Raw genomic sequence first — 27,866 nt, 5'->3', positions numbered from 1 at the left:
TCCGCGGTGCGCGGCAAAGAAAAACGAAACAAGCGAAGCGGCCAAACCAGAAACAGGTGGCGCGGTGCCGTCGCGATGTAAAATGGCGCCGTCGTTTTAGAGGCGCGCCGCGTCGTTTACCGCCACTTTCGCCGAGTTTTGTGCGATCGACTTGTCCGCAGCTAGCGTCGTTCTTTGCGTTGTGCTGTTGTTTCCTCAGTGCTGTGCGTGGCGCCTGTGTTCGGGGCGTGTGAATGCGTGCTACGTTTGCAGTTGGTGTTGAAGTGCTCCGAAGCCGACGGGGTCTGTCCGTGTGATACTAAAGATCGGCATTTGCACGACGATCACTGCCGCCGGTGCCTTTCGGTAGACGCGCAAGCGGGCCCACGCACGTGGTGCAGGACACCTGGACGACCCGCGGCGGCTGGTGAATTCGATACAGCCAGCTAACGCCGCTGCGTCATCGGACCGGTATCCGCTGGTTGCCTTTGAAAGTCCGTTGCGTCGCCACCATGGAGCTCTACGTGTTCTGTCTAGTGTGCCTTCTGTGAGTACGCCTTATGGTACACGCTCATTCGTACCAACAGAAGCCGTGTTCCTCCGCGGGCACGTTTTCTTTTATTCGTTTTTTTTTTTACATTGCAACGTCTAGGAAAGTAGCAAGCGCGGCCAACGCCCCATTCCAGACATGATGTCATCGCAGCTTACAACTCTGCAGATATTGCGTTAACGAACTTAAGGCAGACGTGAACGCTAAGCGGGTGCGAATTCCCCTTATATTGGAAAATCGTTGAGCTGCGCGAATGCTTGGTAAGCCCGCGATTTTTGAAGTAGGTGTATGCATCGCAGGTACAACCGCCATGGCAACGGATATTCGGACACCGAGGAGCGCTTTGTGAAACGCTCCGCTGAAAGCATCCACACAGCTTCATACATGCGTAGACTGACGTTTATATTTGTTTATTTATATGAAGAGGTTTTTAGCGACCGCATAAGAATAGTGTTTGAGCACGGGTTTCCTAATAGAACTAACACAAAAGGGTCAAGCTTATAATGACAAAACAGCAGCGGAGCCGTTTGAAATCGGCTATGAAGTGAAGCACATAAAATTACGCGGATGCGCGGTAATTTGGGCACGTTCACGTTCAGAGTGCCATGGAAATGGTCGTTTTTTTCATCATGAGGATTTAATGGGCACCTGGACTGATTGGGGCAGTGGTCCGGGTTGCGCACCCAAGTTGTGTAACCGGGCATGCAAGGAGTATTAGAAATTCCTGCCTACTAGGCATCATTCCGCATCGTAAAAAAAAGGAAAGAAGAAAAAGATAAGCGTCGCCGATTTTTTCGTGTACGTGTGCCGTTGGCGATGTACTGATTTGTTGCATGGGTTTGCCAGATGAGATCCAGCTGCACTCAGGCGCATGCGTGAATAAGTTGATTTTAAATAGTGCCTTAGTTTGAAATGTTTGATGGCAGTAGTGGGGTAGCTTGAGTGACACGGATCTTTTATATATGCTTACTTGGAATGATAATCGGTTTTTCATATCAATAAGGAGGTGATGAATACAGGAGGTGCATATGCAGAAGTAGGTTACATGTATATGAATGGAAGTTTAAACAATCCTGCTTTCTAGCCAAAGGTTGGACGAAATATCGTCTCGCGAGGAGTAGGTATTGTAGACAAACAACACACTCGCTGAATGCAGTGCAGAAAGAAACTTACGAGGACACCTGTTAATTATGTTTCTCAACGGGCAAAATTAAACGCGTGCGCAATTATGTCCAATGCTCACGGCATCCTAGAACAATGTGTGTACGCGACATAGATAGGAAATTGGCGAGTCGATGCAGCCAATCATACGAAATCTCAGCACAGAAATCGCACAAAATTTCCGGTTTTATTCATAATTCCTGAAGGCCCATTCGAGCATTACATAGGGGGGTTTCAGACAGCTATATAAACTTGGAAAGAAAAGCACTGGTAACATACAAATGAAAAAGTTAAGAAAAGTAAAAGAAGGTGACGAAATCAAGGATGGAAGAGAGAGAAAGAGAAAAATGAAAAAAAAAAGTACATTGAAAATGTGAGATGCAAAAAAATCAAAATGTAGACTGGAAAAAAACTGAAAAAAATACATGTATACATACATGCACGCCCATACGCGCATATATGTTCAAGTCACTAACAAAAACGTCACGATCAATGATCGAACCTCTGTCCCTCGGTAGTGCGTTCCAGTGATGTAAGGCTAGAATAGAAGTAATGGTGAACATTGATACGTATATGTGCGTGTAAACAAAGGCTGTGCTTTGCATGTGTGATCAAAACGCTGGGAATTATTATGAGTTGCTTTAATGTGAATTTGACGGAACCGGGTTTCACTAGGTTAAAATGTGTGGAAATGTGATAACAGTGCTAATAGTCTACGTTTTTGAAGAGAGGCGCATTCATGAGTGCGCATACATGAGTGTGATCAAACAGCCGTGTATAATTAACCATATCACGTCTGTGCTTCGACCTTGCTCGAAGTATTCCAGTAATGAGTTCTATCGCTTAATAAATTTTCTCTGAACTTTATCGCACGATATAGTTCTCCGACCACCAGGTGCGAGTCTTACTGGCTTGATGTTTTTTTGCTGCACGTTCAAAGCACATTTATTTACAAGTGTTGAAGATTGGGCGAGTTGGTTCGTCGTACTTGAGCTGGTATAGCGCCTTACGGCGAAAGAAGAAACGGCCCAGCAGACCGACACAAGAGGACAGAGCGCTCTCTCCTCTTGTGTTGGTCTCCTCGGCCGTTTCTTATTTCCTCGTAAGGCGCTATACCAGCTCAAGTACATTTATTTAGAAATGAAAGACCGTGGATCGCATGTACATGCACATCAGTGAGGCATTGCACAGGCGCACGCAGTTCAATAACACTACATACGACGTTTTTGTTGACTTAGCAGAACATTTATGCGAAAGTGATGAATGTTGTGTTTTGGCATAGGAGGTAAAATTGGTATAGCCTTTTAACTCCCAACGAATGATCCATGAAGGTTAGCATTGCGAATCCGTCTGCTATTGGATCAAGCACTCGATATCAAGCTGCTAATAGATGAAGGAGAACGCGTAGGGAAAAAGCTATTAGTCGGTGCGTATTGCTTGTGCTGTAGTGTTGTGTTTAAGATGGCGACGGCCGTATCTACTTCAATGGCTCTACAGGACTGATGATGATGGAAAGAGGAGTGTTCAGCAATCAGCACCTCAGACGTTATTTTCTGCTATTAGAACTACGGAAGCAGCAAAGTGATTCCAGTGCACTCTCGTGAAATATTCGTTAAACAAGACTGCTGGCAACGATAAGCCCTCCTACGCTAATTGTTGAAATATTTCTAAACCCTCCACTTTATGACGGACAGACTGCACACAAATTTTTACTTCTTGACGGGACAGTGAAAAGACCGAGGACACGCGATCAGGGAGTAGCGCTGCAGAGTGCCTTGCTGATTATGAGTTGTGTATCAGAGCTTCCCTTTTCTTGCGGGCACACCTACATTGGTCAAACGGGTCGTTGCTTCAATAAAAATGTTCCGTGAATGTAAACGCTCACTAGAAGGGAATGCGTACTCGCATGCTGCTCGGCACATCTCTGAACGCGGTGCACACCAGTCATCGCTGATACCGCAAGTGTTCTCCCACACATCCATCAGATTACTAGCGAGAGCGTAGTCGAGCTCACTACATGGGCGAAAAAGAAAAAAAAAAGACACTACATGTGTAATCATGGCTTCAGTACCTCTACATCACAGCCAAATCTCATTTTTCAATCTTTTCATGCTTCGTAGAACAATGAACATTTGAACGAGTAGCAGAACTCTCTGCAGTTTCTAGAGAGCGTATACGTTAACTTGCAAAGGTCGTCTTAAGCTTCTTGCGCTGTAATTTACATTATAATCAAGTAGGTAAAGATAAAGAAGAAATCACACTTCTATCAGCGTCACCGGAGGGTCTTACGTAACATCGCAATGTGCCTTTTCAAACAGTAGTACCTTTCTACGGCCTTATCCAGCTTTACTACAAGTGAACCTGCGCTCAAGCCAACAAATTTAAAGGGGTTTCTGCCTACAGGAGGTGAACGTTCCATTCGTGCGCCTTCAGGGCTAATCTCAAGACAATTAGTGTTATCTCTGTTGGTTCATTAGCATTCTGCTGACGTCTAACTCCAATGTCTGTGAAGTCTCGAACCAAACCGTGAGAGGACAGCCGCAGCGAATGAAAGCTACCATTGAAGTGATCAGAGAGATCATTTCAGAGACGTGAAAGGGCGATCATTGTTACGGTGTGAACTTCACGCAGAGTACTGAGCTTTAGAAGATCAAGGCAAACAGATGGTGGATGCGGCGACTGATGCCGCTGCAGCTGTGCTTGTTATATTACTACTAAAACGACAGTCGCAACGATGACTTTAGTGGAACGTGACAGGAATCCTTTTATTGGGGAAATTTGATTGACATTGTTTAGTTTTTTTTTTCCGTAAACGACAGTAGCGTCCGTTTAGGCTGTCAGAACATGGATTCTACCATTGGAAAACCACATTCCATGTCTGAGAAAGGGAAACTGACTGCCATCCATTTGTAGCACAGCGCAAATTCACAACGAAACCCATACAGATTTCCCAGAAAGAAATCTTCTTGTGGCTTCGTGCTACCAACTGGCGGCTGCAACTTCCCTTGCTTAAACTCTCCGCCACCTCGCGGGATTCCGCACAGCCCATTTGCAATTCCATGCTTGAGTAGCTCTTTTTGGAGCCATATGCGGTGGAACCTTATTCTTTCTCGAGGTGCTCTTTACCAGGAGCTAGGTTAACCAAGTACACTTCTACATACGTGTCCACCAAAATCGTTCAAAACATATATGTCCCAATTGCAAAAACCCTTCCTGATTCATATCAATGTTACTGTTGACACGAAAAATGCATAAATAAACGCACACTTGTTTGGTGATTACTGATTACCGTTTTTCGCGGTGAACATTTATTCCTAAGCGACCCTTGAAGGGGATTATCGAGTAGTATTTCGCTACGCAAGTTCAATAAAGTCACCTTTGTAACACGATGCTAAATTAAACATTGGTCTAAATAGAATAACAGAGAGCTGAGCTAGTTGGTAAGTATTCATTCTAAAAAGACAGGGCGTGCAAACACGGACACAAGAAAGAAGTCAGGACACCACAAACGCCGGCGTTTGTGGTGTCCTGACTTTCTTGTGTCATTGTTTGCACGCCCTGTCTTTTTAGATTGGTCTAAATATTTTCAGGCCATCGACACATAATTAATAATTCGGTGGAGAACCATTCAATGCCACACAATCCCATCCAACCCAAATTACAAGGCGCACATCGAGAGCATTTAGGGATAGAGTCTAAAACGAAGTGGTCTCATCAGGGTCTTGAACGACAGAGATATGAGCCGGGGCATCCATCATAAAAAAAAAAAATGAAATTCCTATCGTCGCATCCCTTTTCAGCTGCAATGCACCCTTCCAGTTGATAGTCGGCGTTTGTGATGTCTTGTTATCTCCTCTTTTAGCACACACTGTTGAAGCGCAAAACTCGCAAGTGAAAGAAAACATAAGGAGAGGAAAGAAAGCGAGACTCTACACTCACGACTGTTTATTGAGAAAGAAGGCCTCCTATTGGGTGATTCCATGCCAAGTGTCCAAGGCGTGGCGCTCGCACATCGCAGATTTCGCTGATAAAATTTGTGCCTTTTTCCTGTGCCACATGGCGCCCGCTCAAAGTTCGCTTGTATTTGTTAAACTGTGTCTAATAGAAAGATGTGTATAAAATCTGTTTTTGCGTGTTGAGCTTCGAAACCACGCTTGCGCTATCGCAGAGGTTTTGTTTAGTTGTCCTATTCATTAATTCAGAATTTTTTTTTCACCACCAGCCACGTATCTTCAAAAACTACAAAAATCTTCAAAGTTCGTGATTTTTTCACGAGCTATCTGGAACTCTCCCTAACCAATCCTAATAATAGTATGATTTTCAGGAAAGTGCATTTTAGTACAAAAATGTTTAGGGGTAAAATAGACTTCAAATTCTCCCGGAAAAAATTGTGCAATTAGAGACAATATGCGATTTGTTGCATGTTTCACCGCATTTTTCATACTGATGCGGTCCAAGTAAAAATCTTTTTTTTTTTTTAAGGAAGAAATTTTTTGTATTAAGGAAGAACATAATTTTTTAATTTGGCCGTCCGAACGCGCCCTGCATTTCTTTTTGTTGCCACTTTGCCGCAAAGCACGTGCAGCTGGCACTCGTCTCAGGCAGCGGCAAGATGCAAGATGTATGTCAGTGGCTGGTGAGTGGTCGAAAGTCTTGTCGCGTTGATGTCAGGGCGACAATGAATTCGCGTTACAATATGAGCTTGCTTGGCGGGCCCAATGGGAAGTATGGACGGCCGAGAGCAGCCTACGCCGTCGTTGGTACAATGTGCTAGAGGGCCGTTGCCTGTGACGAGTGTCGCTGCAGGGACGATCACGTGCTTTGCGGCCAAGTGGCAGCAAAAAGAAATGCAGGGCGCGTTCGGAGGGCCAAATTCAAAAATTAATTGCTTCCTTAAAACAAAAAATGATTTCATTAGACTTTCTTCATTACTTAAGAATGAAGTCTTCTATCAAACGCCTCATGACGAGGAGTTTTACTTGGAACGCATCAGTATGAAAAATACGGTCAAACATGCGAGAAATCGCATATTTTTTCTAACTTCACAATTGTTTTCGGGAAGATTTGAAGCCTATTTTACCCCTAAACATATTTGTACTAAAATACACTTTCCTGAAAATCATACCATTATTAAAATTTGTTAGGGAGAATTCCAGACAGCTCATGAAAAAATCACGAAATTTGAAGATTTTTGCAGTTTTTGAGGATACGTAGCTGGTAGTGAAACACAAAATTTCGGAATTAACAAATAGCACAACTAAACAGAACCCGTGCGATAGCGCAAGCGTGGTTTCGAAGCTCAACACACAAAAATAGATTTTATGCACATTATTCTATTAGGCATAGTTTAACAAATACAAGCAAACTTCGAGGGGGCGCCATGATCGTCAAAATTTTTTTCGTGCAAAAACGTTTTGCCACAGCAATCTATGTGGCACAGGAAAAAAAGCACTAACTTTATCAGCAAAATGTGCAGTGTGCGAGCGCCACGTCTGGGACACTTGGCATGGAATGACCCTTTATTTTTTTGTTTTATGAATTTATTTTCAACACTTGCAGTCTCACATGGAGACCAAGGCAGGTGGGTTTAACTGATACAACGTGAGCATGCAACGAAATACAGCACATTTCATAGTGCAATTTCGTATCATACAGAAAAATGGGATACGGTTCATCTGCCTAACGATGTATCGCATACATTTAAATCGTAGTTGTCTCTAATGCAACATTACTATTTACAACCTAACAATCGAACTACAACCTAATACAACATAAAGAAAATTCATGTAAACAGCAAAAGAACAATTTTGCATGCGCATGACACTTTTTCTATTTTTTTTTCGTGGTTAGCGCTTATTTTGTATCGCGTCACAAAAGCTTGATGATGATTCAATGTTCGCTATTGTTGAATCAAGGCGGTTACACTCCCTAACAGCAGTAGGGAAAAATGAATGCCTAATTGTGCCAGAGTTGCAAAAGTATTAAGCTAGAGTTTTATTGGGTTTATTACGTGATATTCAGGACCTGGAGAAAGTGATGTAAATTGAAGAATCTATGTTAAAGCGGTTATGTATAAATTGTAAACGAGCTTGTTTTGCTCCGACGGCCAGTTGTCTAGTCCGGATGATGCTAGTTCAGTGGGCGAGTCAATACGTTTGTGTTTGTTGTGAATAAACCGTATCTCTTTTCCCTGATCATATTTCTAGTTGAGTTATGTTGATTTTCTAGTTGAGTTATTTAAGTTATTGTGTGAAGGAACCAAACAGTATTACGCATTCTAGTTGTGGCCTAACAAATTTTGCATAACTTCGGAATTTGATATGACTGGGAGCAGCCCTTAGTGAGCTGTTACAGATGAACTTAGGGGTAGCTTTTAAAGAGATGTTGGCAATGTGTGTGTTCCACTTGAGGTCAGACGTTAGAGTTAGTCCATGATACTTGTGTTGATGAACTTTAGTTAGTTTCGTGTCATTAATTAGTAAGTAAATTCTGAGGTGTTTTTCTTTGTTGTCACTGTGTACGTATATGTACACTTGCAAACGCATTAGAAACCAGAAACAAAGGGGCCTGTCAGTAAGGAAAGACGTGTCAACACCCTCAAATACTTAACAATCTTATCTAGCAGCAAACAGCGTGACATTTTCCTCTCCCATTCATGATCATTTATTTGAATTTGATAGGCCTTTCGCAGTTCGCGCGCGGTTTTGTTCATTTTCCTAGGTAACACGCATGATCAGAAAATAGCGGTTTACAAAGATCAATCATGTGCAGACAGGTGTCCACTTGAAACTTCCTTCAGAACGCTGGTGTGCGTCCTCATTCGTTAATTATCGCATCGGCCAGTTCGTCTGATGTAACTCTTGCCACAGCTGAGCGGAATTTGATAGACCACTCCAGTGGAGCAGTGCACGTAGCATTTAATGTGCTTCACCGTGCAACCGCTCGAAAAGCTCTCAATGGCAAGCAGTACATCAGCCAAACTTGTTCCCAACAAAGTAACACTCACTCTATAGGCAATATTAATGAGAACTAACAGACAATAATGCCAAGGAAAGTACAGGGGGTGTTATTTCTGTTATTTTTCTTCTCATTTATATCTAAACTTCTACAGATAGCGCCCCCTCTAGTTTTCTTGGCGTTATTGTCTGTTAGTTCTCATTAATATTGTGTCTAGCAAAGAAAAACGAGCCCTTAAAAGTCTCCTTCTTTCCTTCACTTTATAGGCAAGCAACTCTCGCAGTGCAACGACAGTGGCAAGCACGGTCGTCAGTCGTCGAGATAATCCGCGGATAAAACGCCTCAACTTGCACTGTGTGATCGTACATTTTACCGCTATCGCTGGTGATCGAGATAATTCGATAATGAACTCCATCTTAAGCGTCGTGCGCACACTCCTATGTGAACATTAGAAACTTTTCACTAGAAGTAGGGCGTTTTATGTGTGCGCTGAGTAGATGGCGCGTGTGGTCTAAACCGTCCTGTAGCGCTCCCCCCCCCCCTGACACATCAACGTTTTCGGCCACTCGCGTACCACAGGATGACGTAAAATTAGCTGCTACACCCTTAGCAATCGCCCAAACAAATGTCACTTGCGTAGTAAGCGACTCCAACAAAGCCAATTTTAGGTTTGCCCGCCGACGCATCCACCTGCCCTCGCCGCAAATATTGAGGATGCTCAAAATGAATTTCGATAGACATATTGAACGCGTGTGGGTGCCAGCTCATTCTGGCAATCCCGGAAATCAGGTCTCCGATAACATAGCCCGATGACTTATTACGAGGGCGAATGACGACCACACAGCCGCGATTTCTCGTGAGAGAAAGAGAACACCCGTTCTCTGAACTCAACCAACACAAACGTCTTTCCCGTCACAACTACCGCCCTCCGCACCCCCGACTTTCCTACTCCCAACAAATGAACTGTTCGCGAATCCAGAGCCAAGCTCTTCCCACCCCTGAGGTCCAATACCACTTCCGTCCTGTTTCATAGGGTGCAATCTTTGTGGTGAGTCAAACGCCACCTTAGACTGCGTCACCTTCCCATTCCTCTGAAAGGAATGAGAAGATTTCTTTGCGCTACAGGAACAGGGGTGCCAGTGCCATGGCCCTGTGCGGTCTGGATACATGCCCCTAATGCGATGGCCGTGTGATAGCTCTGGACCCTTGAAGGAGCCGAACTCTTTCCGCCATCAACTTTTTACTGCTATTGTAAACACTCATGAACGCTTTAATGAGTTCAGTTGAGGCCTACGCGTAGCGATAGTACGTGCCAGTGTTTTAGCCAACGATAACCCTCCGCAAAAAAAAAAAAAAAAAAAGAAACGAAACAATGCGTGTGAATGTGAACGACCGAGACCCATACCTTCAGTACCTCATCGCACCCTGTTCCGTCTTAACTTAGGACAAGCTTTCGAAATAAAGGGGAATTAAAAAAGCTATAATAATAAAATATCAGGGGTTTTACGTCCCAAAACCACGATATGATTATGAGAGACGCCGTAGTGGAGGGCTCCGGAAATTTCGACCATCTGGTGTTCTTTAACGTGCACCTAAGTCTAAGTACACGGGCCTCTACCATTTCGCCTCCATCGAAATGTGACCGCAGCGGCCGGGATCGAACCCGCGACCTTCGGGTCAGCAGCCGAGCACCGTAACCGCTATACCACCGCGGCGGACGGGAAAACAAAAAAAAAAGCTGGAGCTGCTGCAATGTCTTAAACTGTTTGTGGACGTAGCAAAGTCGCCATGTTAGTGCATTCATCCCAAATGACGCACGTTCTATAGTACGCCGATTGAGCACTCTTGAAGGCGGCTGTCCGATAAATAATCACACTTAAACCGATGAGCCCGTTTAAACCGAAAGCCTTAAGTGTGTTGTGCTCGGCCCCTTGAGCGAAACATGGCAGGCGAATGAAGTAGTACAAAAACCGACGAGACACAAGTGTCGCTGAAAAAGGCATGTTGTGGTATAAAAGTGTTTGGATGCGAGATGCATGTTGTGACGTCATCATCACATAATATTCAACGCTTTTCATGGTGAAAGCCTAAGGTTGTCGTGCACTAGCGTCACCCGTAATTTTATATCAACCTCTCGTGTAATGACATATAGCTGCAACTATCGAGGTATATGGTACGAAGAAGAAGAAGAAATACTACTGGTTCTTTAAATTCTCATTCTTGCTTAGCTTACAACCCTTGCACTTAACTACTGCCTTGGGATCATTGGGCCATCCGCCCCAGTAGGTAAGCGAAAAAAAAAAGGTTCATCACGGCGATCATCATCTACTTGACATAAAATGACGACTTGCCAACTCTCGGCTGGTCCTCTTGAAGCATGTGTGGTCTTCGCTATACTTCAAGTGCGCCGACTTCACGAGTGCGCGCAGTGCTTAAAGTTTCGCTTTCATGCTCTCACAGGGTGCTTGCGACGGTCGTGGTTCAGGGAATCTACTGCGCCATGTACTGCTCGTACCCTCTTCCGGGCGGATACGACCCGTGCCCCATGCTGTCTCGCTTCCGGAGGAAAAAGCGGTCCAGGCCTCCGCCAAAGTCCAACTCGGCCGAGGTCATGGTGCGTGCACTCTTTGTTTGTTTGTTTCTTTGTTTGTTTGCTTGAATGCCAGCACGTGACGGTTCCAACGAATGCTGTTGTGTGGTGTCCACAACGTAAAATTTGTTCACCTTACATAGCCTACGAGAGAACACAGCAACAACAACAACAAATTAAGACCTCACCCGTGTGTCTCTCGCAAGGTGAAACAGCTGCAGCTGCTGTATTTTTTTAAAGGTAAGGCTTACGCGATACTTTACTCAGTATTTCCGCTTTGGTGAGACGTACGCTGAATGGTGGCACATACGTTGCCGGCTCCGCACATGCAACGCGGGTGCTATACGCAAGCACCGCCGCTGTAAAACAAATGTGCTAGTGGCAAGGTGCCCAGCGCGGGGGGAAGGCTGCAGAAACCGCTACCACACGAATTAGTGGTCGATTAGTGAAAACTCACTATTTAGCTTTCTAATAAACTTTCTTTTTTTTCGTGCGTCACACGTGGCCGATTCAGAATTTTAAGCGGTGAGTCAAGAAGACGCATCCAGATCGAAGAAATTATCAGGGTGACACCAGTTTACAGATATTGTTTCCAAAATTTGCGACGAATACGTTGCGTAATAGCTTCTTTTGTACGGTGTATTTTTACAAGTGCCGCAGGAACAAGAGTGCATTTTTCTGTGATACTGCATCGAAAGTGGATGTGTATCGCAATCTTACTGGCTGAAATTCGGTGTTAGAAATGTAACTACAAGGAAATTATTTTAACGAATAATTAGTGAGTTTTAGATAAGTGTCATCGTCCTTTTATCAATTCTGCCTGTGCTCCACACTGTTCAATGTCAAAAAAAAAACTAGATTTTTCCTTCTTCGAAAACACCATCTTAAAGCATTGCAAGAAATACCTGCCACGTGTGGTCATTATTATCAGACAATAGTATGTGCTCCGTGTGAAAAAAGCTAGGGGTGTGCAAATATTCGAGTTTCGAATTCGAATCAAATAGTACCTAATCGAATAATTCGATTCGACATTCGAATGACTAGTATTTGAAGTTTCGAATGATTCGACAGGACAAATATCTAAAACGCGACAAAGGGCAATGGTGCAACTAGGTTAGGGTGGGGTGGCTTAAAACTAACGCTAATGTCGTTACAGTAGGCATTTCGTGAGAACATTCACCGACATCTTGGTTGAAAAGCGAGCGCATGCTGATCTTAAATGAGCTTATGTCATTTCCACATGTAGAAAAACATGAGAAAACTGTCAAGCCCTTGAAAACTTTACTTCCCGAAAGGAAGGCACGGACGCCTTGAGTAGTTCGGTCGCGTGTTCCGCAAGCGCCGTAAAACGTCCTAACTTTGGCTTGCGAAACCCTCGGTCATTGGCTTTGCATGTAAAACTTTGTTCACGCTGGGCAGTCGCCACTGTCGTACCGAATCACTCGTTCAGAAACTTCAGAAACGTTCAGAAACGTTCCGGCACGCAGTTAAAACGCTGCTGTGAACGGGCTCCCGAAGATTTTTGGGCCCGGAGCACCTATGGCGATGAAGCACATTACCGTTGTCATATGAGCCGTATTGTGCTACCACGGGGAAAAAACCTAGCTACCCCCCTCTGTTAGTCGTTAGGAGGTTAGGAGTGGTGCAGCTGACTGGAATGGCGGCTATTCTAACAACATGCTTGCGTGCCCATAAAAGCTGAAACAAATGCCACTCCCGAACAAGTGCGTAATAAAACTGTCGGCACGCCTTAGCGTCCCTGATTTTTCCGTTGTCTTTCCGTAACTGGTGGTACACATTTCGTGTAAATATACTATTCGATATTCGATATTTTTGGCCATTATTCGGCACTATTTGATTCGAATTCGATTCGAGGTCAAATTTGACTATTCGCACACCCCTAAAAAAGCCCTTCGCAATGGTCTCAAATTCGCTCTATATTGTGCGAGTTGATTCCATTTATGCCAGCAACCTTCTTAATTTCGTCACTCGCTGCCGTCCTCGCTTGCGTTTATCGTCATTTGTAACCATTGCGTTTCTCTAACTGATCAACGGTTGTGTTTACGCATTACGTGACCAACCCTGTTCCGTTTTCTTTCGTTTAATGCCGACTAGAATATCGACTATCCTTGTTTGCTCATTCACGCACCTTGCTGTCTTCCCATATCTCAAAGCTACGCTTGTCATTTCCCGGTCCATTGCATGCTGTGAGGTACTTATCCCTTTTTTAGCAGTTGAGCTGTTTAAACTTTTCGTTCAGCCGGTGCGCGTGACTATAAAACTAAGCTACGCCTAGCGCGTGCAACTCAATGACAGCCAGCACGCGGTCTCTTCGTCCTCTTCTTCATCATAGCATTGATTAAGCTTGCTCCGGACGACGCTTTCGGAGAAATGAGGACAGTTCTAGAACATTTTTTTTGTGTCGCCTAGTAATTTGGCGGGTAATATGGCCTGTGGCCAGCACACCCATTGAGGATGGCACGATGGATGTGCAATGACGTGCAATCCGTATGCCTTCTGAGGAAAACAAAAGAGAAGCACAGAAAGATAAACAGAAGAGAAAGGAGAAAAAGAAACAGTCAGGAACATGGAGAGGACGTAGCTAATTAAGGCTAACCTAATTGGAATCATGCTAATTGAGGACAGTTCTAATTAGACTTTACTCATGAAGGTCTCGCTTATTAAGGTCAAACTAATTAATATATTTAATTAACATCATGCTAATTAGCACCTTTTAGTTAAGATCATTGCTAAATAAGACCTTGCAAATCTGGGAAGGCCACAAACTCCGATGTCAGTCCAGCTTTGCACCTCTAGTACAAGGTGCCCTCGTTGTTTTTTGACCTTCATTGTTATCCTCTAAGCTTTAGCCACCTGATGCTATAGATGCAACCCTTGTAGACATTGCCTTTAAAGTTAAATTAAAATAAAAATACCCATAGAATATGCAAATGCGTATACAAATGTAAAATAATAGTTTCCAGGAATCTATACAATCGCTTTCATTGCACCATTGTTCTACACGCACATAATTATGCACAAGTAAAAAGCAATATACGCTGGAGCTTACACAATAAAGACCGCAGCGGTAGCTACATGGTTGAGCACCCGCTTCCAATGAGGTAGGTACCGGGTTCTATTCCCATTGCCGACCGGACAACCAACGGTTTATCCTATGTGGTAACCGAGTACACCGACCTGGCGCTCGCTTCTTTACGGTTACTCTTCTAGAAGGCTGGTACCGTAAGGATCTGTAAAAGCCTCTGTGTTCACCTTAATCCATCACAGCCTTGGTGAAACAGTAGAGCACTCACCACTGCTGTGGGAGGCGGATAATTATTGCCGCCGTGTACCGCTTCCGGCCTGGTGCTAGGCAGAACGAAGTACACAGTCGCTTCGGAGGGCACCCTCCCTGTGGGAAAAATGCGACATGGGACCGGCAGACCTGAAAATAAGGTCGTCCATTTATTGTCGGTGCGCACCAAATTCGTAGCGAAAATACGGTAATTCGTTTTTGAAATTTCATATCGAACTTTGCATATATCGAGTCTAATTTTTGCCAGTTCGATACATGCGGATTTTACTGTATTTTCTCTTTCATTCATGCTGCTTATAATGACATTTAGGTACTCACTAGTATTCCACCCTATCTAACGCCGAATGGTTCTCTTAGAGTATTAAATGAAAAAGAGCAATAACAATGGCCATGTCAGACTGCGTGGTACGGCAGTAGTATGCACCGGTTTGCAAGCATATTGTAAGATGTTCAGAGACAAAGAATGTCCATGCAAGGCCGTACAAATTCTTACAACGGCAAATGAACAGCTGCTAGATACATTAGTTTTATGGACACCACGACTGCAGCATGAAGACGCGCGACACATCAGAAAAAAGAAAATTCGGCAGATCCCACGTACCATAAGAGTCGATGTTATGCGAAGCATGCGGCGGGAAGGTGACTGTGGCGTAATTTTTTTTACTGAGCGAAACGTTACAAAATGACCCTAACGATTTGTATAAATTTTATACGCACATATATATGTTGAAGAGCCGCATATGTGTTATATAACCAGCTGTTTACAGTTGGTTAACGCTGCCAACGGCAACGTGGGTATTATACCAACACCAGAAGCGGTAAGCTGATGTGTTGTGCTTATACTTATTCCTTATGATGGAGAACGCACCCACGTTTCACGAACCCGTGTGCATGTGTGGAAAAAGTTCTTGACAGTTCTTGAACAAGGTCTTCATCCCCGTAATCAGGGAGCACCAGCAGCTGGTCATGACTTGTTATCGGATCAGTGCGTGATCGCGGTGGCAAGGGGTCTATGTGTATTGAAGTATGAGGTATCGTACAGCTGTTGGAAATCGTGGATGCCTCGGTCATTTCGTGGACAAATTGTCCACGATGAAAAGAGGACAAAGAGAGGAATGGAAAGCCTACACACGAGAGACAAGGGGAAAAGAAAAGAATGGAAGACTTGTTAGTCAAAAAGAGCTCATCGGAGATCCATTGTATATAAACATTTGTAAGTCAAGATGAAGAGAAACCGTAGTATGTAATATAGAGAATATTTCCCTTGGAGGTGATTTCGCTATGTGGTGTTATCAAATTTTTATTTATTTATTTTCTATGTTCTCTTTTTAATCGAAATTTTAGTGCATTTTGTTCGTTTATCTAATTTATCGATTTTGGCCTGCGATACTTAAGTGGTGCAGGCAGGGCATAGTTTTTTATTTTAAATTTCATTTATTTTCGCTTAACTCCACTTTAATGTAATCTCGATAGAGCCGGCGACATGTGGGAATCTGAAGTCCTCCTCCGCGTTGGTGAGGTATAGGCCGTCAAGGCTGGTAGGCCTGGATAGTGCTACGTAGACCAACATCAGTGGATGCCGCTTGTCGCATTCGTAGACTACCTGGGCGTGTGTGACCTACGGTAGCCTTGTCTACAAAGCGGCTGTCAATCAATCTGGCATCATCCTTGGTCAGCACGAGGCCATCGCCCAGCCTCGTAAGAAATGAAGAGGACACTGTGTCGTTCTGGCGGACTAAGTGCACTTAACGGTGCGATGATGTGAATATCATACGTAACTTTCCTTAATGTATTCCTCCGGCGTCGAGCAATGCTACAATACAGCTTGCTGAATCATAGGAATACAAATATAATGTTTATTAGGCTGCTATAAAATCGAAGCCAACACCGGAACCACAACCGTTAATCTGATATAACGCCTGTATCGTAGGAGTATGCACACCGTAGGAGTATCATGTAGAGTATATTGCTTTATTGTAAAATTAGATAGCAAGCACCACAACCACTGTTGACGTTGCACCGACATTACGCCTGCATAGGCTATTTTTCCAAACCAGTTTAGAGACCTGGTGTGGCTCTGTGCTAGAATACCTGATTGCTACGCAGAATGCTTGGGTTCGATTACTGCTGGGATCCTAATTTTCATCCTTTCGATTCGTCGCGTCAACGCTGCCAGTGTCGGTTTTTCTTAACGCTCTCGCATTTAATGTCTGGTCTCGCCATTCCTGGGTAGAGATAAACTGTCAACCGCCCGTGGCGCATACCCGTGCACCGCGGCCCGTGGTAAACGGGTATGTGCCACACGTGTCTGGAGGAAAGGGTTTGACGACGTACGCGACAGGATTTTCACGTTATTCATGTCGTGACCCGACATATTCGTCATATTCGTCAAATCCTCTTACCCTCCCATGCCAGTTTTGGTCTACACTAAGTTAAGGAGGCAATCATGAGAGCCCCCAGACGTAGGCGGCTAGATAGATAGATAGATAGATAGATAGATAGATAGATAGATAGAGATAGATAGATAGATAGATAGATAGATAGATAGATAGATAGATAGATAGATAGATAGATAGATAGATAGATAGATAGATAGATAGATAGATAGATAGATAGATAGATAGATAGATAGATAGATAGATAGATAGATAGATAGATAGATAGATAGATAGATAGATAGATAGATAGATAGATAGATAGATAGATAGATAGAAACGCTCAAAGTGCCGAAGGTTCGCTGAGAAATGCTTCGCATTTAAAAAGGCGACACGCACGAAGGGGCATATATTCTCGAAACGGTTTATGTTATGAGCTTCAAAGCCGCGCTTACATGTCTCGTTGGGTGTGGCGTGTCATTGTTCCCGCCAACGCATGCTGGAGTTAGGGAAGACCACCTCACCCGAACAGCAGCCGTTTCGCACTCCAGGGCATCACTCCGTTCTTGAAAATGAGGCAGGTGACGCTTTTGTCTGAGCTCCTGTTCACCGGCTTACCCACAGGATGCCCTAAAGGAGGTAGCATGATGTTACTAAAAAGTACAGCGACATTTGCCAACAGCACCGTCTAGATCCTAGAAAATACCAGCTACCTCATCGCAGCCTAACTAGGAAATTAAGAAACAAATGCAATCCAATGCTCACGTTCAGAGCATCCCGCTGCACAGAATCTTCGTAGTGAGCGCTCATATATCTCCATGTACTTTGACACCTTAGACACCCTATTCGGTGTGGTATGGGCATGTGCAAACAAAACGTGACACCGTAGACACCCAAGCAATAACCGAAGGGCAGTGGGGGGCCATGCTATCATGCGCAGACCAGAACAATCCGCGCAGCGCGATTGGACGCGTACGGGAGATGGCGATGGCCGCACCCACCGTTCTGAAGGCGCTGGATCCTATTGATATCCGGGACATTCACTTGCCACCTGAACTTGCCTTCTGAACCAGTCCAGCATGGAGCCTTTACGTCGAGTCGAATGAATGGCCTACTCGGCTACAAAGAGCATAGTCGAGCATAATATGCTTTCTGAACGAATTACATATTCTTGATATCTCTTTAATAAAATCATGAACGACACCGCGTGTACGGCTTTATAAGAAAACCGGGCTGCGGCGAGACAGCGTATCTCACATCGCAGGAGGCTGTGCGATCATATGAATGTCCCGCTTCTGGAACATTGCCAATCGTTCTAGTGAAGCCATTTCAGCTGTGCCTTTGGCCGCAAACATATTTTCAAAAAGTATTTATGACGTTCACGAAAGAGGCCACAGAGACACACATCCGCACGCGCTTCCTGGAACTGCAGTCCTCGTATTCTTGCCAAGAGTACTAAACTACAGCATCAAGGTACCAAGCCGTTGTATCTTACTCAGCACTTCACCCTTCTCCGACGTACTCCTGCTCTGAATCTAGCGTTAATAATCTGAAAATAATTGTCTATCTTCCAAAATAAGGCATGTGATAGGCTGTAAAACACATCCGAAAATTAAAGATACAATAATCCATCATACTTATTGATTCCATGATTGTTTTAACCGATTTAAAATCCTTCTGTAAATGTGTAAACTCAATATGAAATAGCCTTTCTTCAGTCCCAAATACAGCGTGCACACAGCACGAGACCCTCGCTATGAATGTACAAAAAGGGGAATTAAGGGACTCGTTTTCTTTTGTTAGACACAGCTAATGACAACCAGCAGACAATTAAACCAAGGAAATTATAGAGGACGTTATTTCTAGTAGTAATATTATAAATGTGAAGAAATAAAGTGGATGGAAATACAACTTGCTGTCGGCAGGGACCGAACGTGCAACCTTCCAAAGACGCGTCCGACGCTCTGCCAATCGAGCTACGGCGGCGGTCGTTCTCCTTTACATCTTAACCGCTACATCCGTGCATTTAAATCAGAGAATGTTAGTGAGCGCCTCTCGTAGCACTTACATTTGTGTCGTAATTGCTACAAATAACGTCCGCTATACTTTCCTTGGCTTGATTTTCTGTTTTGTGCCATTAATGCATTGTCCAACAACGAAAACGAGCCCTTAAATTCCCCTTTTCGTTCACTGATAGCGAGAATCTGGTTCTGGCAGACATCATGCCTTGAGGTAGTATGTGGGGAATTATGGTCAGCTGCCAGCTTGTAACAAGATCACGTGCTACGTGACGCCAGCTGGCAAAGGAAGAGTGTTTCGCATTTGCCGTGATGCCTACAGGCGCCGCTGACTAACACTTTCAGGTTTAAATGTACAGATTCCGTTGTTCTTTTTGTCGCCTGCACTGTAAGCTTAAGGATACTTACAAAGGAATCTAGACGATGTACGATCCTGCAGCCCGTCGTGATCTATCATGCAGCTTTACTAAGAATCTTCTCAGTATCCTCCAAGAAACTTTGGTTGATTGAGGGTGCTTGGATTGAGGAAGCGTGTGCGTTTCTCGATCTTTCGTTCTCCTGCATGTCTCTGCGCGTATATATATATATATATATATGTATATATTTTTTGTCTAATATGACGACATTTAACACCTTTGAATAGTACGCAACGCGGATTGGGGAAGGTGCCGTACCGTACGCGCAGATATATTGAAATCAGGATTTCTTTTTAGTTATACTGCTACGCAACCTGCAAATGAAGCACTTTATAAAAACATCAAAGGCAAAAATAAATCTTTAAGAGCTCTAATAAAGTCGATTAACATCTAACATTATGCTTACCTGTGTGAAATACAGTGCATGTGGGGTTAAGCCCGTCGCGAAGCAGCACGCATTTGGGGGGCTAAAGTAACGTAACATACACGCTGCATTCTCTCACGAAAGTTCCTTGTAAATATATTTTAGATTTCTGCATAAAATAAACTAAGGCAGAAGCCCGAATGATCCGTTGTGTTATTCATGGCTGGTAAGTAGTAGGACTGGTTATCATGACGCGATTCACGTTTTCAAACTGAAGAACCAACAAGAGTATACGAGACGTAACGCTGACAGAAAAGCTGCCGGCGGCGATTGGGCCCTTGAGCATTTAATTTTACATTCCTTAAACGCAATATTTAAAAAAATACATATGTATTCCTACACTTACGACAATACCTGGATAACTTTTGACAAAACGCACGTCTCAAATTCACGACAGTGCACTACGATATTGGAGGAGTCAATAGATTGATGTGATCTTTGTGTCTTTGTTTCACAGATATCTATGGAAGACATGAAGGTGCAGGAGCCCGAGACGCCTTCACCAGTTCCGGAGTACAAGATGCACCGAGGACAGACAGACGTCTGAACGGGAGCATTCCGGAAGCGTCCACAGATCTCTGTTTTCCGGTCTTCGCCTGACAATCCTGTTAAAAAGTACGGATGTTGTATGCAAGGGGTGTGGAACACAGCGCCTTTCCCTTTTTCTTGGCAAGACGTCGAAAAGGGAGGGGGGGGGGCATTTAAGCTTGTGACAGTGGTTGTGAATCAATCGTAAGAAATGGAAGAGTTCTACATATTGCCTTATATACTATAGTGACGTGGAACTGGGGGCAGGCTACGGTAAATTGCTCACAGATGTACAGTGCTTGAGTCAATGCTGCACAGAACGCATAATGTGCTTCGACATGGGCAGTTTGGACGCAAGCATTCGAACCATAGCGCTTGGAACTGATTGACGGAAATGTAGCATTCTCTGTCGTGCTGTAGAGTGAACTGTCCACCATCCTAGATATAATATAGCAAGCAGTCATCCGCCAGCACAAATCAAATAAACTAAGCGTCGCAGTGGAGCACCGTGGGGGTGCCGGCGCTGCACCATATCGGTTACAGCGCCTGAGCACAGATACACTAACGAGCAACTTCTTTTTCAAGCATGTGTGGCCGAGGAAGAATGAATCTCAGAAAGATATAAACACAAGCAGCATAATGTCTGTCTGCACTTCGAAAGAATTCTCGCGATCATGTATGAAGATGGGCATTACGTCCGAAGTTTTGCTGTGATTGTACTCATTTGTGCTCATCCTCGGCATAATTTACCGATTGGCAGCGATAGCGGAAGCACAGCCACTCGCAACGTAGTGACAGAATACACAACCTTTTTCTGCTGTCTTTTCAAAATGCCTCATACAAATATGTATGCTGCATAAACATCAAGTCCATTGACGCTTCGACGTAGAAATTCGCTGGGAGTAGCTAACGCATCGCCGCGATCATTTACGTATAGTGCAAGCGAGAAGATACATTGTGTATGTAATATCTCCGCTTAAAAAATGCCGATGCCTTGAGCATACTAAAAAAATATACCAGGATTAATGGCTCACTCAAGTTGGGACAACTAAGATTAGGCCTAACTTCTTGAGAAGTGTTTCGCACTTCCTCTAAAATGTGTAAATGTCCGGGTAGCACTACCCTTCATGCTACATGAAGTACGGAGGCTTGTGCAAGAACACAGGACATTGCAAGTTGCAATGATGTATTCAAGTTGCATCGCAGTTGTCACAGTGCTTTCCACGAACACTGCGTGCTTCTTGTCTACGCAAGGTACCAGCTAGTAGATGGTCACAACGGTCTATCGCAGCGATTGGTTAGGGGGACCAATGTACTTCTAAAGTGTGAAAACGTTTCAGAGCGCAGCTTCTGATCTCCCATCCGCGCCTTTCACGTCATCGATGTGAGACAGCGAGCGATCTGTTGATACAGGGGAATATGAATGCGAGCGGAAGCGGAGAACAGCGGACCATGAATTAGAATGAAATTGAAGAGAGGGAGTGGACGAAGCAGAGAAAGCCAGCGCGGAAGCATGAGGAGGAAAACGGAGGAGGAGAGTAGCGACTCAGGCAACAGCACTGCATGGGCGGAGGTCTGCCCGTGGCGAACTCGGTGACGCCAGAGCAGTTGTTCGCCGGTGAGTTCAATCGCAAGCATGCATCAATGTGATGTGCTTCACGACACATTGTCCGCGCCACTCACGCTACTCGCAGCGTTCTTTTAATGAAATCACAAAATTCTCTCTGACAGATCTGAACAGCGACCGATGGAACCGGTAGAAGTGCTGAGTGTGCGGCTGCTGCTTTGCGAGCTGCCCAGGCAGAGGCGTATAACAGACGCCGACGCCAGAATAACGAGGTTAGAGCCGTCGAAAACGATGTCCAAGCATCAGTTGTGATAGGAGGCACTGGTGCCACTGAGTCAGACTGTCATCACTGCCACAGAAACACGCATCTCTCACAAGCTATCTGTTTACTCTGTCAAACTGTCTGCCACACGTACCGCGAAAGGAAAACACCGCTTGCTATGCTCTAATTTCACATTGCAGAATATCGTAATTGCCTGCGAATTTTTGTTTATGCTTGTTTGCGGAGCCTAGCGTCTAGTGCTTTACTCCTGTTCAATTTCTGCACCGGGATCGAAGAGCGCAACGTTGGTTTTCCGAAGGTCATGGCGATAGTTCGCATAGAACCTACGTTCTTACTGATAATACGATTATTATAACATGCTTTGCGTGTAAATATCGGCCAGTTGTCACCATGTTCTTTATCGTTAGATTGCTGCATTGAGTGGTAGTTTTTGCTCATCTAACGCTAGGTGTGGTCATGCTATAATTTGTGAGGTTGAACAACCAACGGCGTTCATTCGGAAATGAGCATGTCCATCACGTACACAACCAGTTCTTGTAGCATTAGTGCCAGTTACTTCTCTTAGTAAGAGTGTACTGTACATAACCGATGGGGAGATATGAAGGACTGCGTTCGTTACCTCCGCTTGGGGTAAGCAAATAAATATGCAGACATTTTTTTTATTGTTTTATAACATATCATACGTGCGCGCACTAGTGTGACTGGTGCGACCTCTCCAGCAATGCATAATTGTGATGAATGTTGATGTCGGCTTTAGCACCACAGAGAAACAAAAAGCACTGTAAGGGATCATTGGGTTCTCTCGCGAACAATCAGAAGTCTTCTCCGCCCATTACCCGGCGTTCGGCGTAATCCGTCCTTTATATTTAGCTTTAATCGGTTCGCGCTCGTGCGAGCGCTTTAGCAAGTTCGTCCACGTGTTCCTCCAAAACGGTTATGTACAATTGGTTGTGTCCTTAAGCAAAAAAAAATCTTGTAGATTTATCTCCTTCCTCTCAGGCCTGCGTGAATGGGAGTCGCTATTCGCAGCCGGTCCTCGCTTTACTGAAAGGACGCGTGGTGGTCATGGTGCCTGGAAGCACTGAAATATGCCACGATATAACCATGGGCATGGCCGATTTTCCTTGGAATTAATTTAATCGCACAGAGCCTTGTTTTTTTGCGCATTATTAGTATGTGCTATTCCATTTTATGTGAAGGGGAATAATCTCCGGTAGCCATCGTTTTACTAGAGCTGTCCCCATGCATGTTAATTTTGGTTTTGCCACTTGTGCCATTGTGTTCTCTGTTTTGCACAGAACGTGGGGGTCCTTGCAGTCTGTAGCTTTACAATATATTAGGAACATTAGTCCTGTAAAGAATATGCAACGTGCCTTTGTGTGTGCCGTTTTCTACTTTTATAGGCAAATAAAGGACTCAAGCTCATTGAATCTTGCGTTTCTTTTCTTGTACTTGCCCGCATTGACAGCTCAGCAGGGAACGCACCGCGCTACTCAGCTGCAGGGCACGGGCTTACAAAACAGCCACTGTGGTCGTCTTTTCATTGGTTCATAAAACGCCCGTGTATTTAGATTTAAAATATGACCATTTGCTGGCCAGCTCTACAATCATTTTGGTTATTGTTATATGGGCAACGGCTACTCGCTGTGTCCTGAAGAGCCGCCTGTTGATGAACTGGTGCCCTAAAGACAGCCTGAAGAGCGAGTAAACAAATTACACCATTTCCCGCTCAAGGGCACCATGAGGCAATGCGAAGGCGGAGCACTTGCACGATCGCGTTCCGTTGGCGTTCGTTGGGCATGCTACCGACCTCGCGTCGTGAAACGAGGGAAGAGGAACGCTACGCGCGTCTTGTCTTCCCTCTAGCCTGGTCGTTAATTCTCGCAGGGCGAGCGGGGAACGCGGTCGACAGGCGTGCGAGAGGGGGGCAGCGTAGGAGAGGAGAAAGAGGGGGAGCGGACGCGCATGTGCTGGCGCTCATCGCGGCGTTGCGCAGGAGAGAATTTCGGCACGTCTAGCCCGCGTTTCAGAGGAAGTGTGGAAAGGGGCAGGGCAGAGGGTAAGTGAAAAGGGGGAGAGGAGCGGGGAGGCGGAGAGGGGAAGTGAAGAGGGGTAGGGAAGAGGGTGAGTGGAGAGGGGGAAGTGGACAGAAGGAGTGGTGAGGGGGAGTGGAGAAGAAGTGTGTGGAGAGGGTATGCGCATGCGCAGTAAGGGTGGCCACGCCGCACACCACCACCGGTTTGCACTCCGCTATAAGATGCTTCGCATCTAAAACGTCAAAGGCCTCATCATCACTATATAAACACAGACCTTCCTTTGCGGAACGGTAGCTTCCGAAACTTGAGCAGCTTTCAGGATTTTGATACTTCTAACTCAAATACCGATTGCAAAGTCTCTGGTCCCATCTTTTGTGGCAGGGTCGTCGCCTTCGCCCATCGTTTGCGACTTGTGAGTCCTTTTTGTATTTACCTGGTTCTTTTTGTGAGCACATATTATTTGTCTTCAAAGCAGCAGCGTGCAAGAAGCGCCACCATCGTCGACTTCTTCCTCATCGACAGGCGCTAGCTTTACCATGAACACCTGACCACTTGTGATATCCCTTTGTCATCTTAGCAGATATCGTGGTTGTGCATCACTTGAATGAAGAGGGCAACGGCCTCTGTCCTGTGTATGGTTAGCACCTCGAATGTAATTACTCGGGCATATTGGAATACAAGGGGTGTTCAAATGAAAACGTACGAAACGACACTGTGGGTATAAATGATGAATTTATTGAAAGTGTACGCTATGTGCCTGATCACAATGATCCCATTATGAACGAGTCGAAGGATTCCTTGTTCTCAGAATTCCTGTGGTGGTGACGAGACCCAGTCCTTCACGGCGTCCTTGAGTTCGCAGTCCTAGCTGATTGCGCTTACCTGTCAGGCGTTTTTCCAGGGGACCAAACACATGGAAATCCCAGGCGATGAATGGTCGCCCGTTTAACACCTTCCACTGTCAGAAATCGTTTAACGCCCCGGTACTCCTCAATCGTCCAATTCTGGAGTGTGAACGCCATGCTGTACTCACACGCTCGGCCGTGTCAATTGGACGGTGCTCATTATAAGAGCATCTGCTCGCTCCTGCGCATGCGGGCGCGCCCGCATGCTCCGATCCACGGCACAGACTCCAATCGCATCCCTAGATGTCTCGCTACATTTTCCCATAGCCATGGCCGCATGGGGGGGAGGGGGGGGAAACGGCCGCGCTCCCTAGTTACCTAAAAAGAGGGGGGCGCAAAGTCTGCCACATACATTTACCTGATGGTAGGGGTGCGCCGCGATGAACCTTCGCTCCCCCCCCCCCTGAAGGGGAACTCCGCGCACGCCTGTGCCCATAGTGGCATAGGATAGGCATCTATGCAAGCGGTCATGTTACGACGTTTCGTACCTTTTCATTTGACCACCCCCTTGTATATAGCTTCCAAACATACCCTTACCCCTCTTCTATGCTTCTGAAGCTACACACACGAAGGCGATGAGCGACCGGTTCATGCATCAGCCAGCGTCATCTTCTAACTATGCTCGTTAACTGAACGTAAATCAGATTGCGAGCGATGATGCTTTTGTGATTGAAACTTGCACTACGTTCAAAGATGCAAACAGTCATATGTGCGGCTCTACCGGCGGGCTTTTTGCCCGGTTAGCACTAACACCATTAACGAAGAGCTAGCCCAGAATTGTTCGTTCAACACACTAGTGATTGAGGACACAAGAAAGGTAGATGCATGATTGCAGATCAATCACTACAGGCGAATAAAGCGCAATAACTCCGGAGAAACCGCCCACACGACCGAAGCCCGGCAGCCGATCGCCTCCGTGGCTAAAACGTAGTCCAGCTCACGCACTCGGCAGTGTCCGAAGGTGGGTTCACCGGTCGTCTGACTCATGGCATCAGTCTAGGGTAGCTCTGTGCGCCGGTCCCAAAATCGCCGGGGGCGGCGCGTGAACGGCGCGGGGTTCATCGGATCGGAGGCGTGGCGCGAGGGAGGGGCGGGGGGTTAGTAGGCATTAGAGTTGGCGGTACGTATAACGCCAGAACTAGAGGAATTAGAGGGTGTTAAATGGGATGTAATAGGGCTCAGTGAGGTTAGGAGGCTAGGTTAGGGTGAGATTAGGAAGCCACATAAGGCTTATACTGTGCTGAAGAATAGACAAGTGCTGTGCTGTCGTGGCTTAGCTGAGAGAAGAGAACTAGGGTTGGAGTTCCCTAATGATAAAAATATAGCTGGCTATATAGATGAATACCATAGCATTAATGAGAGGGTGATATTTATCGTAATTAGGGTTAAGAAGAGGTACAAGATGAAGGTGGTAAAGGCCTACGCGCCTACATCCAGCCATGATGATAGCAGGCTGCAGGTCATGCAGTTGGGGAATATGGCATCGGCTCTAGAAATGCCAGAGGGGAGTTACTAGTAGAGTTCGAAGAACGCAATACTTTACGGATCTTGAATACCTTCTACAGAAAACGCGCTACTCGTAAGTGGACGTGGAGGAGTCCTAATGGCTAAACTAAAAATGAAATAGACTTCATAATGCGTGCCCACCCGGGCATTGTACAGGATGTGGAAGTAGTTAACAAGATCCGATGCAGTGACCATAGAATGGTACGATCTAGAAGTCAACTAGACTTGAGGAAGGAATGGCAGGAACTGATACGCAAGAAGCCGATAAATAAACTAGCTCTGAGAGGGAAAGTACAGAAATTCAGAGTTTCACTTCAGAATTGGTACGCGGCTTTAACCGAGGAAACCGACCTTAGCGTTGACGGAATGAATGATAATCTGACTAGTATCATTAAGGAGTGTGCAGTGGAAGTCGGGGGTACAGTCGTTAGACAGGACACTGGTAAGCTATCCCAAGAGACGAAAAACCTCACTAAGAAACGTCAAGCCATGAAAGCCTCCAATGCAACAGACAAAATAGAGCTGGTGGAACTTTGAAAGTTAATCAATAGGCGTAAAGTAGCCGACATAAGAAAGCATAATATGGAGAGAATTGAGCATGCTTTAAAGAACGGAAGAAGCCTCAAAGCTACGAAGACAAAACTGTGCATAGGCAAAAATCATATGTATGCACTAAGGGACAAGGAAGGCAAGGTCACAACCAATATGGATAGAATAGTTGAGGTAGCGGAAGAGTTCTACAGAGATCTGTACAGCAGCCGAGACAGTCAGGATGATAACGTAAGAAGCAGTAATATCCCAGAGGAATCTGACATCCCACCAGTATTGACAGGAGAAGTAAAGAAAGCCCTAAAGGGAATGCATAGAGGCAAAGGCGCTGGTGAGGATCAGGTAACATCAGACCTGTTGAAAGACGGTGGAGAGATTATGTTAGAAAAACTGGCCACCCTGTACACGAAATGTCTCTCGACGGGGAGGATACCAGAATCTTCGAAGAATGCCAACACCATCTTGATCCATAAAAAAAGGGGACGTCAAGGACCTGCAAAATTAAAGGCCCATTAGCGTGCTGTCCGTTGTCTACAAGCTATTTACAAAAGTAATTGCTAACAGAATTAATACGACATTATAGTTCAATAAACGAAAGGACCAGGCAGGATTTCGTACAGGCTTCTCAACAATAGACCATATTCATACTATCAATCAGGTGACAGAGAAATGCGCGGAGTTCAACGAACCCCTATACATAGCCTTC

At 45.1% G+C, this 27,866-nt stretch overlaps 1 protein-coding gene across 1 annotated transcript; it reads left to right on the top strand.

Annotated features, from left to right (window-relative positions):
* Window positions 1-23,594, top strand: LOC119390712 (uncharacterized). Its single transcript, XM_037658395.2, has 3 exons — window positions 1-526; window positions 11,108-11,261; window positions 20,244-23,594. Exons 1-3 carry the CDS (start codon window positions 492-494, stop codon window positions 20,331-20,333), a joined length of 279 nt encoding a protein of 92 aa, XP_037514323.1. The 5' UTR covers window positions 1-491; the 3' UTR covers window positions 20,334-23,594.
* Window positions 23,595-27,866: the final 4,272 nt, after the last annotated feature.

This window comes from Rhipicephalus sanguineus, chromosome 4 (genome assembly GCF_013339695.2).
Source record: "Rhipicephalus sanguineus isolate Rsan-2018 chromosome 4, BIME_Rsan_1.4, whole genome shotgun sequence".
Classification (NCBI taxonomy): Eukaryota; Metazoa; Arthropoda; class Arachnida; order Ixodida; family Ixodidae; genus Rhipicephalus; species Rhipicephalus sanguineus.
This window is presented reverse-complemented; position numbering and strand designations above follow the sequence as displayed.